Genomic DNA, 15418 nt, shown 5'->3' with positions numbered 1-15418 from the left:
ATTGAAGACGCTACGGTTTTTATTGATAAGGGGCTTATGGGAAATATTTTATGGAGTCCTCGACGACGGCATGCTGGCACAGGTGAAGTGAAAACCTTTCTAGTAAAAAATCCGTTTTTGTTAGCGAATTCGACACATCTTAACACTCTGCAACGACTAGTGAACGTATCTTATTATGTGTATATCTGAATTACTGAATAAGTCTCTCATAGGAAGAAGATAATAAGAAATCTGAGGGCACTGTACCTGTGTTATTTTAACTGAATTTGGATACCTGTGTTGGATGTCAACATGGGATTTCTGTCAAGATTGGCAGAAATTATGGGATTTAAGAAGAAGGAGGCAAATTTATTGGTTATAGGGTTGGACAACAGCGGTAAAACTACTATAATAGATCAACTGAAGCCAGAGGACAAACGATCCAGGGATGTGGCTCCAACTGTTGGTTTCACTGTAGACAGGTTCAAGAACAATTCCCTACAATTTACAGCTTTCGATATGTCAGGACAGGGACGATACAGAAACCTATGGGAGCACTACTTCAAGAACTGTGATGGAATCATTTTTGTACTCGACAGTTCTGACAAACTGAGGATGGCTGTAGCAAAAGATGAATTAGATCAAGCTCTAAAGCATGAAGATATTATGAAAAGAAGAATACCAATTCTATTCTTTGCAAACAAGATGGACTTGCGGGAATCCATGACAAGTGTCCGATGTTCAATGGTTATGGAATTGGAAAAAAGCATACGCGACAAACCTTGGCATATATGTTCCAGTAACGCAAAGACTGGAGAAGGGTTGCATGAAGGATTTGAGTGGCTAACAGATACACTGAAAAGTATGTTGAATGATAAATGAGATGGATCTGTTGAAAGAAAGAACAGTATAGTAGTTGGGAAAGTTTCCAGGCTTCTCTCTTCACTTATGAGTCTGTTGCTGGCTGCTAGCAACGTATCGAGTCAGAATTAAGAGGATATTTAGACGTCTCCACACGCTCAAGCTTCCTATCGACGTTCAACAACTACATATGAAAATACATTATATGAGGAAACTATGCTGAAAGAAATGTCAGTACAGTTGAACATTATACGATGGTGATGAATAATATTAGTATTCATATTCAAAGAACTACCACACAGAAGCATTACAAAATTATGCACGAAAAAATACCATCTAAAGCCAAGAACTAAGAAAAATTTAAGTTTTCATACTTTAATGAGACGCCTTTGATTTTGTTTGTAGTAAAAAAAATCTGCCAAACGTTTTTATGTAATGTAAGGCAGTGGACAACATAGCTGGTAAGCAAAACTGTACATGTTACCAGAAATTAGTTATGTTGTTCAAGGCCTTATTAGACTATTAAGTTGTTAACACAAATTTCAAAATGAGATCTCAAACAATAGCTTAAAATTTACAAATATCTTTGTATTTGTTCTCCTAAGATGATCTATGTTGTGAATGCTTATACATACAACTTTTAATTACTGTATTTTTGAAAATATGCTTGTTGTTTTTTTTGCATTAAGACTAAAAACAAGTGAACTTTAAACAATTGCAACTTAGGTCTGCTCAACATTTATTTGGCAAGTTTTTAAATAGATGATGTTTGTTGTTCTCAATATATATAAAGCCCATAGTATGCTTATATTATAACTTACAAAGATTGGATATATATTGTTCTCTAATAAGTAAACTTTACACTTGAATAGATTATAATGGAATGAACTATGTGACATGTGTAGACAAAATTTGAATGATAAAAGTTAAACAGAATGATTTGAAGAGCTATTGTTTGTAGCTGTAATTGTGTGTATGCACTGTGATTTATGGCCTGTGAATACATGCACACAGCTATTGTTTCTGGATCCAGTGGTTTTTGGGACTCAGCTATTTGACTCATCAACTTTTTGAGGACCCATCGTATCTTTTGTAATGAAATTCATCAAAATTTCGAGATGTTCAGGAATAGCCTGTATAAATTATATGAAAACTACTGATAAAATCAACTTTTTTTTCTTTGTGTGGGACCGATTGAAATTCCTGTGTGCCGCACCATGAGTAATTTCTGTGTTGCAATTTTCATGAGTCTCGTGCTCAAATTACATATGCAGTGACTGTATCATGCGTACAGACATCAAAAATAATTATGGCACATATTTTTGTAAAAACTTGTTATAATATGAATTATTTCTTGACTGAAAAATATAGCATCAAATGACAACTTAATGAAGAAACAATAAGTTACCTAGGGTAAGATACTTGGTGTTACTGGTAATATTTGAGACTTGTTTGTTTGTTTTAATACAAAAAATATTGTTATTACTTAATTATTGTCTTAATGGCTTTGTAATATTTTGGCGTTGCCATCATAAATGACTTGATGAAGAAAAGGAAAGTGGCAGAAGCGTTTGATTTTACATGTCATAATTACCTAGGTACTTTTGTAGTCAGGGGTCAAAGTCACTAAATGCTGTATTTTATTGGTGTTGGTGTAAATGATTTTGTTGTGACCATGAGCGTCCGTCCATTCCTAGAAATGTACCGATATCATTTAATCAATTTTTAATTGTAAAATAATATCAAAGCTATCTGAAAAATGTGTGATTCATGTATTCCCTCTTAAAACAATGTTTCATAATATGATAAAAATGTTAAACTTGAGATCATCATTCTGTACTCATCTGTAGTTACTTCAGGATGTTTATTTAATAGATCTGGATGTTATTTCACAAAGATTGTAACTTTTCTTGATTTAAACGTTTTGTTTTATTACGTTATTTATTTTCCCCCTTTTGTTTTATTTGTATCAAGGTAGGGATCTTTAAATCAGAAAATGTTGGATGAGAAAATCTTTAAATTACATACTTGTCTATTATGCAAGAAAACTTTAACAATTTGATATATATAAGCATTCATAGGATGAATAAAAGTTACATACATTTGGTGTAGAATTCAGATATCTGCAGGTATGGGATATAAAATAAGGCTTTACATTGACAAATATGTTCACTATATGCATATCAATAGAAATAAATGTGTAACTGAATATTTACATGAAAGCAAGGTAGAAGTATAATCTATTTCAAATTTTAAAAAAAATAACTTCTTGAAAATAAAAACTTATGCCACCTGCCCTGGTCCTCCATGGCATCCAATCATATAAAATAGATTGCCTGATGTCTTATGAATGCATAAAATAGATTGTCTGATGTCTTATGAATACATACAATAGATTGTCTGATGTCTTATGAATACATACAATAGATTGCCTTATGTCTTATGAATACATACAATAGATTGCCTGATGTCTTATGAATACATACAATAGATTGTCTGATGTCTTATGAATACATACAATAGATTGTCTAATGTCTTATGAATACATACAATAGATTGTCTGATGTCTTATGAATACTGTGTCCTGCAGACTGTATGATCATGACAGGTTATCATAGTAATCACCTGTTATTTTGATTGAATCTCATACTTTTGCAGTACAATTTCATATCAACTGTTTATTTTCTTATTAAATAATTATTACATTTGAAATTCTTTCTGCACAACTTTATCTGTAATATTTACGGGTGTTTGAGCTACTAATACATGTACATTGTACCTGGGTCGGGCTGTAAAATTCCACTAGCTCATGTCAAGTGGATTTCAGTGATGATTGTGCTATCATTCTTGAAATATGTGGACAAAACCATTTAAAAAAATCAAAGATGCAAAAGATGTGTTTAAGACCAATTGGTTCAAAGTCAAAATCTGTAAAATATATATGGTATTAAAACGAAAATATCATTCTAAGTTAATGAGGATAAATTCATCATTGTCACAAACACTGATTAAAAAATATTTTTTTGTGGGGGTTTTATATTTATAATTATGTATTTTGGTTGTCTATATTTACCCTTTCACCCCTATGTAACTTTAGTAGACTCTACCATGCATTGATATGGATGAGTCCATTATGCTCTACAGTGTTGAAAGAGTTAAAGCTTCCACATGACAGACTAGTAGTACATACACATACACGCTAGGCTTACAATTAACCTACACAAACAGGTAGAATGTGACATTGCCATGGCCAGCGTGGTTTTGTATTGAAGTAATTATGTAAATTTAGAAATAAAAACATAGCATCATATTCAAACGTGTTAATACATAATTTTCAAAGCACTTGACCTGGGCATTTAGGTATAAGATTATCTGAAAATTCATTCAAATTAACATAACTTTCACATATATGAGTGAAAAAAACAGGTACTTACCCTGGACAAATGTGTGGAGTTTTAGACTTATAATTACCATAATCTGAAAATCAATTGACTTTAACTTAGAGAAAGTGGATTTTTACCCTCCAGCCCAACCTCGGATCTGATGGCTAGTCATGATGTAAATGTCATGAATATTGTTGTCGAAATGTTCAATGTTTTTTAATTAATATTGAAACTTTTTATTGTACATGAACTACAAAAAAAATTATGATGAAAATGAGTTACACATATATATTAATTATTTATGGTCAGCAAATGTAATACAATCTATTTAATACTATAATATAGAAGACAAAGTTGTGCATGCAACAAAATAAATATTGCAAATTATTTCTTGTCTTTTTCTCTGTTATTTGATATAACAAAAGATTGATCCTGTACTACATGTACGATATACTCTTTCATACTAGACCGAGATATCCGCATTTCCGGCGGTGCTGGAAAATTCTATCCGATCCACGGGTCTAGATCACTTACACACGCAGACTGGATGGGGGAATTTTAGTGACCTTTCGGAGTCACACTATTGTTCGTGACGTCATTTTTTATGATAATGGTGATCTGGTAGTGGTATTCTGAAAATGGTGACCTGGTAGTGGTATTCTGATAATAGTAATCTGATAGTGGTATTATGATAATGGTGATCTGGTAGTGGTATTATGATAATGGTGATCTGGTAGTGGTATTATAATGGTGATCTGGTAGTGGTATTATGATAATGGTGATCTGGTAGTGGTATTATGATAGTTGTATTATGATAATGGTATTCTGATAGTGGTATTATGATAATGGTGATCTGGTAGTGGTATTATGATAATGGTGATCTGGTAGTGGTATTATGATAATGGTGATCTGGTAGTGGTATTCTGAAAATGGTGACCTGGTAGTGGTATTCTGATAATAGTAATCTAATAAATGGTATTATGATAATGGTGATCTGGTAGTGGTATTATGATAGTTGTATTATGATAAATGTATTCTGATAGTTGTATTATGATAATGGTAATCTGATAATGGTGATCTGGTAGTGGTATTTTGAGAAAAGTAATCTGAGAATGGTGATCTGATAGTGGTATTTTGAGAATAGTGATAAGATAATGGTGATCTTATAGTGGTATTCTGATAATGGTAATCTGGTAGTGGTATTCTGATAATGGTGATCTGGTAGTGGTATTATGATAACGGTGATCTGGTAGTGGTATTATGATAATGGTGATCTGGTAGTGGTATTCTGATAATGGTGATCTGGTAGTGGTATTATGATAATGGTGATCTGGTAGTGGTATTATGATAATGGTGATCTGGTAGTGGTATTCTGATAATGGTGATCTGGTAGTGGTATTATGATAATGGTGATCTGGTAGTGGTATTCTGATAATGGTAATCTGATAGTGGTATTTTGAAAATGGTAATCTGATAGTGGTATTCTAATAATAGGGATATGATGGTCTGGTAGCGGTACATGTAATCTGATAATGATGGTCTGGTAGCGGTACATATAATTTGATAATGGTATTCTGATGATAGTGATCTAATAATGATGGTCTGGTAGCGGTACATGTAATCTGATAATGGTATTCTGATAGTGATGGTCTGGTAGCGGTACATATAATCTGATAATGGTATTCTGATGATAGTGATCTGATAATGATGGTCTGGTAGCGGTACATGTAATCTGATAATGATGGTCTGGTAGCGGTACATGTCATCTGATAATGATGGTCTGGTAGCGGTACATGTAATCTGATAATGGTATTCTGATAATGAATCTGATAATAGTGATATGATAATAGTGATCTGGTAGCGGTACATGTAATCTGATAATGGTATTCTGATAATGAATCTGATAATAGTGATATGATAATAGTGATCTGATAATGATGGTCTGGTAGTGGTACATGTAATCTGATAATAGTGATATGATAATAGTGATCTGATAATGATGGTCTGGTAGCAGTGCATGTAATCTGATAATGGTATTCTGATAATGCACACACTGTACCTATATCAGTAATGCCCAGGTTGAGGTAATATATACTGCTAATCTCTAACCAGAGTTGTCATTTCTTACTGTCACTGGCTAAAAAGTAGTATGTATTATAATTAGCCTGTGATCATGTGACAGTTTGTCATGTGCCATCAAACCATACCATATGGCTACATTGGACAGGATCGCCTATTTCATCAAAAGGTAAGTTTACCAAAATGTCACTTTGTCTGTTATATTAATCTTCCAGTAGTTCCACCAGCTGTTTGTCCTTTGAAACCAAATCTGGTTCTTATTCATTTGCATTTATATAATATAATCTCTTATGCTTATCGTGAATCCAACAGGTGCAAACTACGTCACAGGTAACATGGTTTTGTTTATATGGCATATGTAGATATCAAGCTGTATTACACACTGGTGAGACAAATATAATACTAACTGTTTTGTGTTGAAAATTGTCTTACAATGACATCTTTGGGAGAAATGATGTTGTTAATCAATTGAATATGTAAAACATTTCTGAAAGACCCAGTAGCTTTAGCAAAATTCGATTTCAAGACTTTTCCAAGATTCTTGGCATTTAGTCTTTGACAGAGGTGTGTGTTAGTGTGTGTATAGGAAAGGACAACTCTGGGAGGAGACTGACACAATGCTAAGGTACTTTTACTCAAGGTCTTTCTGACCATACATATAGATTACACTGCTCCAGTCTGTACAAAGAAAAATGCTCAAAAACATTTTTTTCTAAAGTTGTTCAGTGTAGTTCATCCACCCACTATAATCCAATTAATTCTATTTGTTTAGAAAGTATCTGAAACAGGATGACATTTTTTTTTATACATGTATGTATTTATCATCAGAAATGCATTGCCTCACTTCCATAATGGGTGGCTATTTTTACCAGGAACTTTTTGGCAAATCCAAATCTATGTACCCTACCATGACTGTAAAAACAGACTGTATATATTAATTTCAGAACCTCAAAACTTGACATTCTTAGATTTGAAGAGGCTTGTATTTTTTGTGTTCTTTTCTTTTTAAATTCATGAAGCAGATTAAGTTTGATGAATATGCAAATATCCCAGAGGTAGTCACTTGTTACTGATCAAGTTACAGGTAAATCACAATGGTGAACCATGTAGTGTTACGAGAGTAAACCATCTAATGTCACAATGGTGAACCATGTAGTGTCACAATGGTAAACCATCTAACGTCACAATGGTAAACCATGTAATGTCACAATGGTGAACCATCTAATGTCACAATGGTGAACCATGTAGTGTCACAATGGTGAACCATCTAATGCCACAATGGAGAACCATATAATGTCACAATGGTGAACCATCTAATGTCACAATGGTGAACCATGTAGTGTCACAATGGTGAACCATATAATGTCACAATGGTGAACCATCTAATGTCACAATGGTGAACCATGTAGTGTCACAATGGTGAACCATCTAATGTCACAATGGTGAACCATCTAATGTCACAATGGTGAACCATGTAGTGTCACAATGGTGAACCATCTAATGTCACAATGGTGAACCATGTAGTGTCACAATGGTGAACCATCTAATGCCACAATGGAGAACCATATAATGTCACAATGGTGAACCATCTAATGTCACAATGGTGAACCATGTAGTGTCACAATGGTGAACCATATAATGTCACAATGGTGAACCATCTAATGTCACAATGGTGAACCATGTAGTGTCACAATGGTGAACCATGTAATGTCACAATGGTGAACCATCTAATGTCACAATGGTGAACCATGTAGTGTCACAATGGTGAACCATCTAATGCCACAATGGAGAACCATATAATGTCACAATGGTGAACCATCTAGTGTCACAATGGTGAACCATGTAGTGTCACAATGGTGAACCATCTAGTGTCACAATGGTGAACCATGTAGTGTCACAATGGTGAACCATCTAATGCCACAATGGAGAACCATATAATGTCACAATGGTAAACCATGTAGTGTCACACTGGTGAACCATCTAATGTCATAATGGTGAACCATCTAATGTCACAATGGTAAACCATCTAATGCCACAATGGTAAACCATGTAGTGTCACACTGGTGAACCATGTAGTGTCACAATGGTGAACCATGTAGTGTCACAATGGTGAACCATCTAATGTCATAATGGTGAACCATCTAATGTCACAATGGTAAACCATCTAATGTCATAATGGTGAACCATGTAGTGTCACAATGGTGAACCATGTAGTGTCACAATGGTGAACCATCTAGTGTCACAATGGCGAACCATCTAATGTCACAATGGAGAACCATCTAATGCCACGATGGTGAACCTTCTAGTGTCACAATAGTAAAACATACAATGTCACAATGGTGAATCATGTAGTGTAACAATGGTGAACCATGTAGTGTCACAATGGTGAACCATCTAATGTCACAATGGTGAACCATGTAGTGTCACAATGGTGAACCATCTAATGCCACGATGGTGAACCTTCTAGTGTCACAATAGTAAAACATATAATGTCACAATGGTGAATCATGTAGTGTCACAATGGTGAACCATCTAATGTCACAATGGTGAACCATCTAATGCCACGATGGTGAACCTTCTAATGTCACAATGGTGAACCATTTAGTGTCACAATGGTAAACCATGTAGTGTCACAATGGTGAACCATCTAATGTCACAATGGTGAACCATCTAATGCCACAATGGTGAACCATCTAATGTCACAATGGTGAACCATCTAATGTCACAATGGTGAACCATCTAATGTCATAATGGTGAACCATGTAGTGTCACAATGGTAAACCATCTAATGTCACAATGGTGAACAATCTAATGCCACAATGGTAAACCATCTAATGTCACAATGGTGAACCATTTAGTGTCACAATGGTAAACCATGTAGTGTCACAATGGTGAACCATCTAATGTCACAATGGTGAACCATCTAATGCCACAATGGTGAACCATCTAATGTCACAATGGTGAACCATCTAATGTCACAATGGTGAACCATCTAATGTCATAATGGTGAACCATGTAGTGTCACAATGGTAAACCATCTAATGTCACAATGGTGAACCATCTAATGCCACAATGGTAAACCATCTAATGTCACAATGGTGAACCATTTAGTGTCACAATGGTGAACTATCTAATGTCACAATGGAGAACCATATAATGTCACAATGGTGAACCATGTAGTGTCACAATGGTGAACCATCTAATGTCACAATGGTGAACCATCTAATGCCACGATGGTGAACCTTCTAATGTCACAATGGTAAACCATGTAATGTCACAATGGTGAACAATCTAATGCCACAATGGTAAACCATCTAATGTCACAATGGTGAACCATTTAGTGTCACAATGGTAAACCATGTAGTGTCACAATGGTGAACCATCTAATGTCACAATGGTGAACCATCTAATGTCACAATGGTGAACCATCTAATGCCACAAAGGTGAACCATCTAATGTCACAATGGTGAACCATCAAGTTATATCATACATGTAGTGATGAAACATCTAGTCACTTGTTCATGACTTGGTTAGTAGAGCTACCTGTTTGTTACAGTGGTGAACCATCTAGTCACTTGTTCATGACTTGGTTAGAAGAGCTACCTGTATGTCACAGTGGTGAACCATCTAGTCACTTGTTCCTGACTTGGTTAGGAGAGCTACCTGTTTGTCACAGTGGTGAACCATCTAGTCACATGTTCATGACTTAGTGTCACAATGGTGAACCATGTAGTGTCACAATGGTGAACCATCTAATGCCACAAAGGGGAACCAGCTAATGTCACAATGGTGAACCATCAAGTTATATCATACATGTAGTGATGAAACATCTAGTCACTTGTTCATGACTTGGTTAGTAGAGCTACCGGTTTGTCACAGTGGTGAACCATCTAGTCACTTGTTTGCGACTTGGTTAGTAGAGCTACCTGTATGTCACAGTGGTGAACCATCTAGTCACTTGTTCCTGACTTGGTTAGGAGAGCTACCTGTTTGTCACAGTGGTGAACCATCTAGTCACTTGTTTCTGACTTGGTTAGTAGAGCTACCTGTTTGTCCCAGTGGTGAACCATCTAGTCACTTGTTCATGACTTGGTTAGAAGAGGGACCTGTATGTCACAGTGGTGAGCCATTTAGTCACATGTTCATGACTTGGTTATTAGAGCTACCTGTTTGTCACAGTGGTGAACCATCTAGTCACTTGTTTCTGACTTGGTTAGTAGAGCTACCTGTTTGTCCCAGTGGTGAACCATCTAGTCACTTGTTCATGACTTGGTTATAAGAGCTACCTGTATGTCACAGTGGTGAACCATCTAGTCACTTGTTTCTGACTTGGTTAGTAGAGCTACCTGTTTGTCACAGTGGTGAACCATCTAGTCAATTATAACTGACCCACACAGCAAAATTCCTCAGTGGTGTGATTGGTAGAATACAGGAGTAGTAATGTACACGACCAGGGTCGTCCCCTAGTAGAAACTTTGTTATAGTTACGATGATTAGATTTATTACACTCGTACTTACACTGTGTTCACAGTACCATGTAGTTTTTGATAACATACAGCATAAATAAATATGTAAGAATAAAGGTACAATCTGATCAATTTATTTATTTTCATATATTTCAAGTCACTTGTTTTCATTCAATACACAGGAGACCAATAATACTTGAAGTACACAAAATAAACCTTATACATCTTATAGACATTTATATATCAGTTTTAATGTTGACAATCAAAACTGATAATTAATATTCTGCATTTGATGCCGTAATATGTCATTACTTCACATTAGAAATGTGAAATGCTCTCGATAAAAATTGACTGTTCGTTTGTGTAAGTCTCCATAGAAGTGCCCAAAGAAGGCTGAAAACATGTATATAGGTATTCAATGATTGCTAGAATATTTGACAACCTTCTCAAAAGTGAAAATGATGCAGTACACAGAGAGCTCGAGAGGTATCTGACGATCTTGTTCAAAGGGTCAAAACTATACATGTATAGTCTTGGTTTACTAAGGGAAATGGGAAAACAGTTAAGATATTGTATAGAAAATCACATCAAGTTAAATGAATTTTTTCATTGATCTGATTTATTTTCATTATTCTGTTTGAATATTTTTCCATATGACATAATCACTAATAACTACATACATAGGTTGTTTCAACAAACACCTGAAATCTTCAACACATTCTACCAAACCTGTAAACACAGGAGTTCGACATGATTTCTACAAAATAAATATATACAAACTGATGTTTGCGACATGATTTTGAATGACTTTTTAACAGTAAACAAAAAACATTTAATTGCAAATAAATATGTCTGACATCAGAACTTATAGGTGACTGGTAAACCTGATAGTTGAAACATACCAGTAATATTGAAGAAAACTACAACAGGAACTTTAGAGGTATAAAGTACATTTTTAAAAAAAACAACAATCTTTTTATATTATAAATTTACAAAACTTCAACAAGAAATAGAATAAAGAATTTATTACAACAATCAAATCGCAAATTATTTGCAGATTCAGCTATTTTCAAAAGCATTGACATAAACAAATGTTTAAGACTTATAGGACAAAATATAGGAAGGGGAAGCACCCTTACTGTGTTTATACCCCATAAACAAATGTTTAAGACTTATAGGACAAAATATAGGAAGGGAAAGAACCCTTACTCTGTGTTTATACCCCATAAACAAGATTTTTGTAGTAAAATTCTGAATCAGTCAAAATGAAGTCTTAAACATGCACAAAACAAAAAGACTCAGTTTTCAATTCTCAAAAAAACTATCTATATCATATATTATATCTGTACACTTTACAATTCAGAAGAACAACCCACATTGTTAGGTATTAAATCGTTAACAGGGAATTACTTCATTTGTGACTCTCATCTCCACTGAAAAAAAATGTTCTTGACTCAACAATTTTCATGATTTAAAATATAGCAAATATCTTCTTTAGGTCTCAGTTTCACCACAAATTTTGTAAAGAGAATGAAGCAAAGTTTGAAAAATCACCAGACAAAAGGTATTCAACTTCACTCAAATAAAATGTTTCACTGATGTAAACAATAACAAAACGTTTCACTGATGTAAACAATAATAAAATGTTTCACTGATGTAAACAATAATAAAACGTTTCACTGATGTAAACAATAATAAAATGTTTAAAAAAAATCAACTTTAAAGAAGAATTCTATAGATGTATTTGATCTAATAACAAATCGTAGATATGGTACCTCACGTAGATATGGTACCTCACGTAGATATGGTACCTAACAATATGTACAAAAGTCATCAGGTTTATGCATACAAGTTGTAGTGATGAATAAGACAAGACAGAAATGATATGTCAAAAGTGATGTCAACAATGAAATGTCAAAGAAGGCTGTAAAACTGAAAATTCTCGCTTGTGAAGATGTTCACGTTGATGCTTTAAACTATCGCAGTATGGAAATTTGTCGTGTTGGCAATGATTTCAAAGTCTATATATATTTAGTATCTAAAATCTGTATAAGATATATATACACATTCGTGTGTGGATGTGTTTGTGGTAATTTATTCAACACACACAAGCATTTCTACATTTCAATAATTTACACTTATACAGCACTTCAATAAAATGAAAATGACAAGTTTTATATGATAATTATAAACCCTGAAGATGACTAACTTTGTCTCACGGAACAAGGACATGGTCACTTCATTGACTCAAGGCTTTGGTCATAACCAGCTTTGTCACATGCAGTATAATCTATTTAGGTGGTCAACACAGAATATGGGTTCAAAAACTTCAATCTAGAAATTTTGAATATTTCACAATGTAAACAAATGAAAATATTTTCTGTTGACAAGAAACATAATTTGCTTTTTAAGTGTGACATGTAGATGCAAAAACTGATTCACAGAACAATTTTGACATTGATATTGTTCTACCTGACTAGCAGTTACTAGTATAATTATTTTGCTTTCTAACATATTTGTTCAAAGAAATAATGCAATAATTGATGAGGTATGAATTTTCATTTTTGTTTGACAGTCCATGACCTTTCCTGTAAACCAGCATCTTCATCCTTTGATCTGGCGGACAATCCTGAAGTACAACCACTGTGTTGTGAACAAGTTTCAGGGTGTCAGCCTTATTGCATATATCCAGTACAAGTTTTGTGTGCTATTGCCATGGATACACATGTTGTCAGGTGTCTATATATGTATGTCACTTATTACATGTGTTCATGAGGAAGGAAATTTGTCACTTCGTCGTACACAAGTTCTGAAAATAGGAGTGACATGAGATATTATGTAATTCATACAACCAAATATTTATATCAACATTTTATAACAAACTCAAATAAATCAAAACAAAATACTATTAAACACCCCCAATATTTTTTTTATCCTGTGGTCCTCTAAACCCAAAGAAAACTATTTTAGACTCAAGCACCAATGTCATCAATTATAAGTGCCTCCCCCCACCTCTCCCGAACATTCACATTTAGTCAGATCTAAAATAATACTCCTACTAGGTAAATTTTCTAGAACATTATTTTTCTATATTTACATATGTTTGTTTTTTGTAACAATATTATCAGTTTGTCTTTGAAAAATTTAAAAATATTTAGTGCAAAATTCATTTTCTTTTAAGGAAATGTAACTTATTCACTAATTGAAGTTGATTTGAGCAATCAAATTTACTTACCCCTCCATTCCGGTATATCATGGTCCAAACTTTCAAATGAGTCGTCGTAAGGTACTTTTGCAACAGGTTCATCGGAGGGGTCAGCATACTGGGCGAGGTAGGGGTCGGCTAGAGCTTGTTCTGCAGTAATTCTACAGTCAGAATCCAGGTTCAGCATATGATCCAGCAGATTCAGGGCTAGAAAACACAAACATTGTTATGATCCAGGAGACTGAGGGCTAGAAAACACAAACATTGCTATAATCCAGCAGATTCAGGGCTAGAAAACACAAACATTATTATGATCGAGCAGATTGAAGGCTAGAAAACACAAACATTGTTATGATCCAGCAGATTGAAGGCTAGAAAACACAAACATTATTATGATCCAGCAGATTGAAGGCTAGAAAACACAAACATTGTTATGATCCAGGAGACTGAGGGCTAGAAAACACAAACATTGTTATGATCAAGCAGATTGAAGGCTAGAAAACACAAACATTGTTATGATCCAGCAGATTGAAGGCTAGAAAACACAAACATTATTATGATCCAGCAGATTGAAGGCTAGAAAACACAAACATTGTTATGATCCAGGAGACTGAGGGCTAGAAAACACAAACATTGCTATAATCCAGTAGATTCAAGGCTAGAAAACACAAACATTGTTATGATCCAGGAGACTGAGGGCTAGAAAACACAAACATTATTATGATCCAGCAGATTGAAGGCTAGAAAACACAAACATTGTTATGATCCAGCAGAGTCAGAGCTAGAAAACACAAACATTGTTAAAGACTTACATGGAAATATACTGCTAGCTTTAAAAGATGTCAATATAACGCTTAAGGAACATGCCCTTTAGTATATTTTAGAAAAAGAGGGAAGAATTTTTGAATAAAATACTAACCTCTTTTGTTAGCACGTAAAAATACTTCCTCTAACGGCTTTTTCTTCCACTTTGGCATTGACGAAATGTAGTTCCTGGCCTGCAAAAAAATAGAGCATAAAGATATTTTTGGATTTGTTGCAACAATCATCCGAAAACCAATACCGTTTATGTGAGATATGAGAGAACAAAAGGCCCATGGGCCTTAACGGTCACCTGATATATTTATACAGAGAATTGATTTTGTTTTTAACTTGAACAGAAATATTATTCAAAGTGACAAAAAACAATAAAACCACCTTATTCAATATCAAGCATACAGATTTAAGACTAAAAAGTATTTGAAACTAGCACCTCTGATTCTAAGCAAGGAAAATGAAGAAATTTTTGCACACTGACTCCTTTGGGCCCCACCCTACAGCCCTTGGGGGTCGGGCTGGCTCAAAATTTTCAAAGTATCAAACTGTCAACTCAAGGTTATAATTCCAATCAAGTTATTAACATGTAATATTCAAAGTTTCATTTGCCATTATAAACCATAATAAAG

General features: G+C 34.3%; 2 protein-coding genes across 2 annotated transcripts in view; one reads left to right on the top strand and one right to left on the bottom strand.

The window, feature by feature from the left end:
* The first annotated feature begins 42 nt into the window (after positions 1–42).
* Positions 43–3921, top strand: LOC110452643 (ADP-ribosylation factor-like protein 6). The gene has a single exon (XM_021501281.1). The coding sequence runs from the start codon at positions 292–294 to the stop codon at positions 859–861; it is 570 nt and encodes a 189-aa protein (XP_021356956.1). The 5' UTR covers positions 43–291; the 3' UTR covers positions 862–3921.
* A 6969-nt stretch (positions 3922–10890) lies between these two features.
* LOC110452642 (mitogen-activated protein kinase 14-like) overlaps positions 10891–15418 on the bottom strand; it is a 33330-nt gene continuing 28802 nt past the window's right edge. Inside the window, exons 10-12 of the mRNA XM_021501280.1 lie at positions 14893–14971; positions 14004–14180; positions 10891–13577 (exon numbers count right to left, since the gene is read on the bottom strand). Of these exons, the coding sequence (XP_021356955.1) occupies positions 13528–13577; positions 14004–14180; positions 14893–14971 (306 nt within the window). The 3' untranslated portion in view covers positions 10891–13527. The remainder of the gene's footprint in view (positions 13578–14003; positions 14181–14892; positions 14972–15418) is intronic.

This window comes from Mizuhopecten yessoensis, unplaced genomic scaffold, assembly GCF_002113885.1.
Source record: "Mizuhopecten yessoensis strain PY_sf001 unplaced genomic scaffold, ASM211388v2 scaffold6779, whole genome shotgun sequence".
Taxonomy (NCBI): domain Eukaryota; kingdom Metazoa; phylum Mollusca; class Bivalvia; order Pectinida; family Pectinidae; genus Mizuhopecten; species Mizuhopecten yessoensis.
This window is presented reverse-complemented; position numbering and strand designations above follow the sequence as displayed.

Excerpts from the sequence above, each read along its gene's own strand:
- LOC110452643 (XM_021501281.1), top strand. The coding sequence starts at position 292 with ATGGGATTTCTGTCAAGATTGGCAGAAATTATGGGATTTAAGAAGAAG.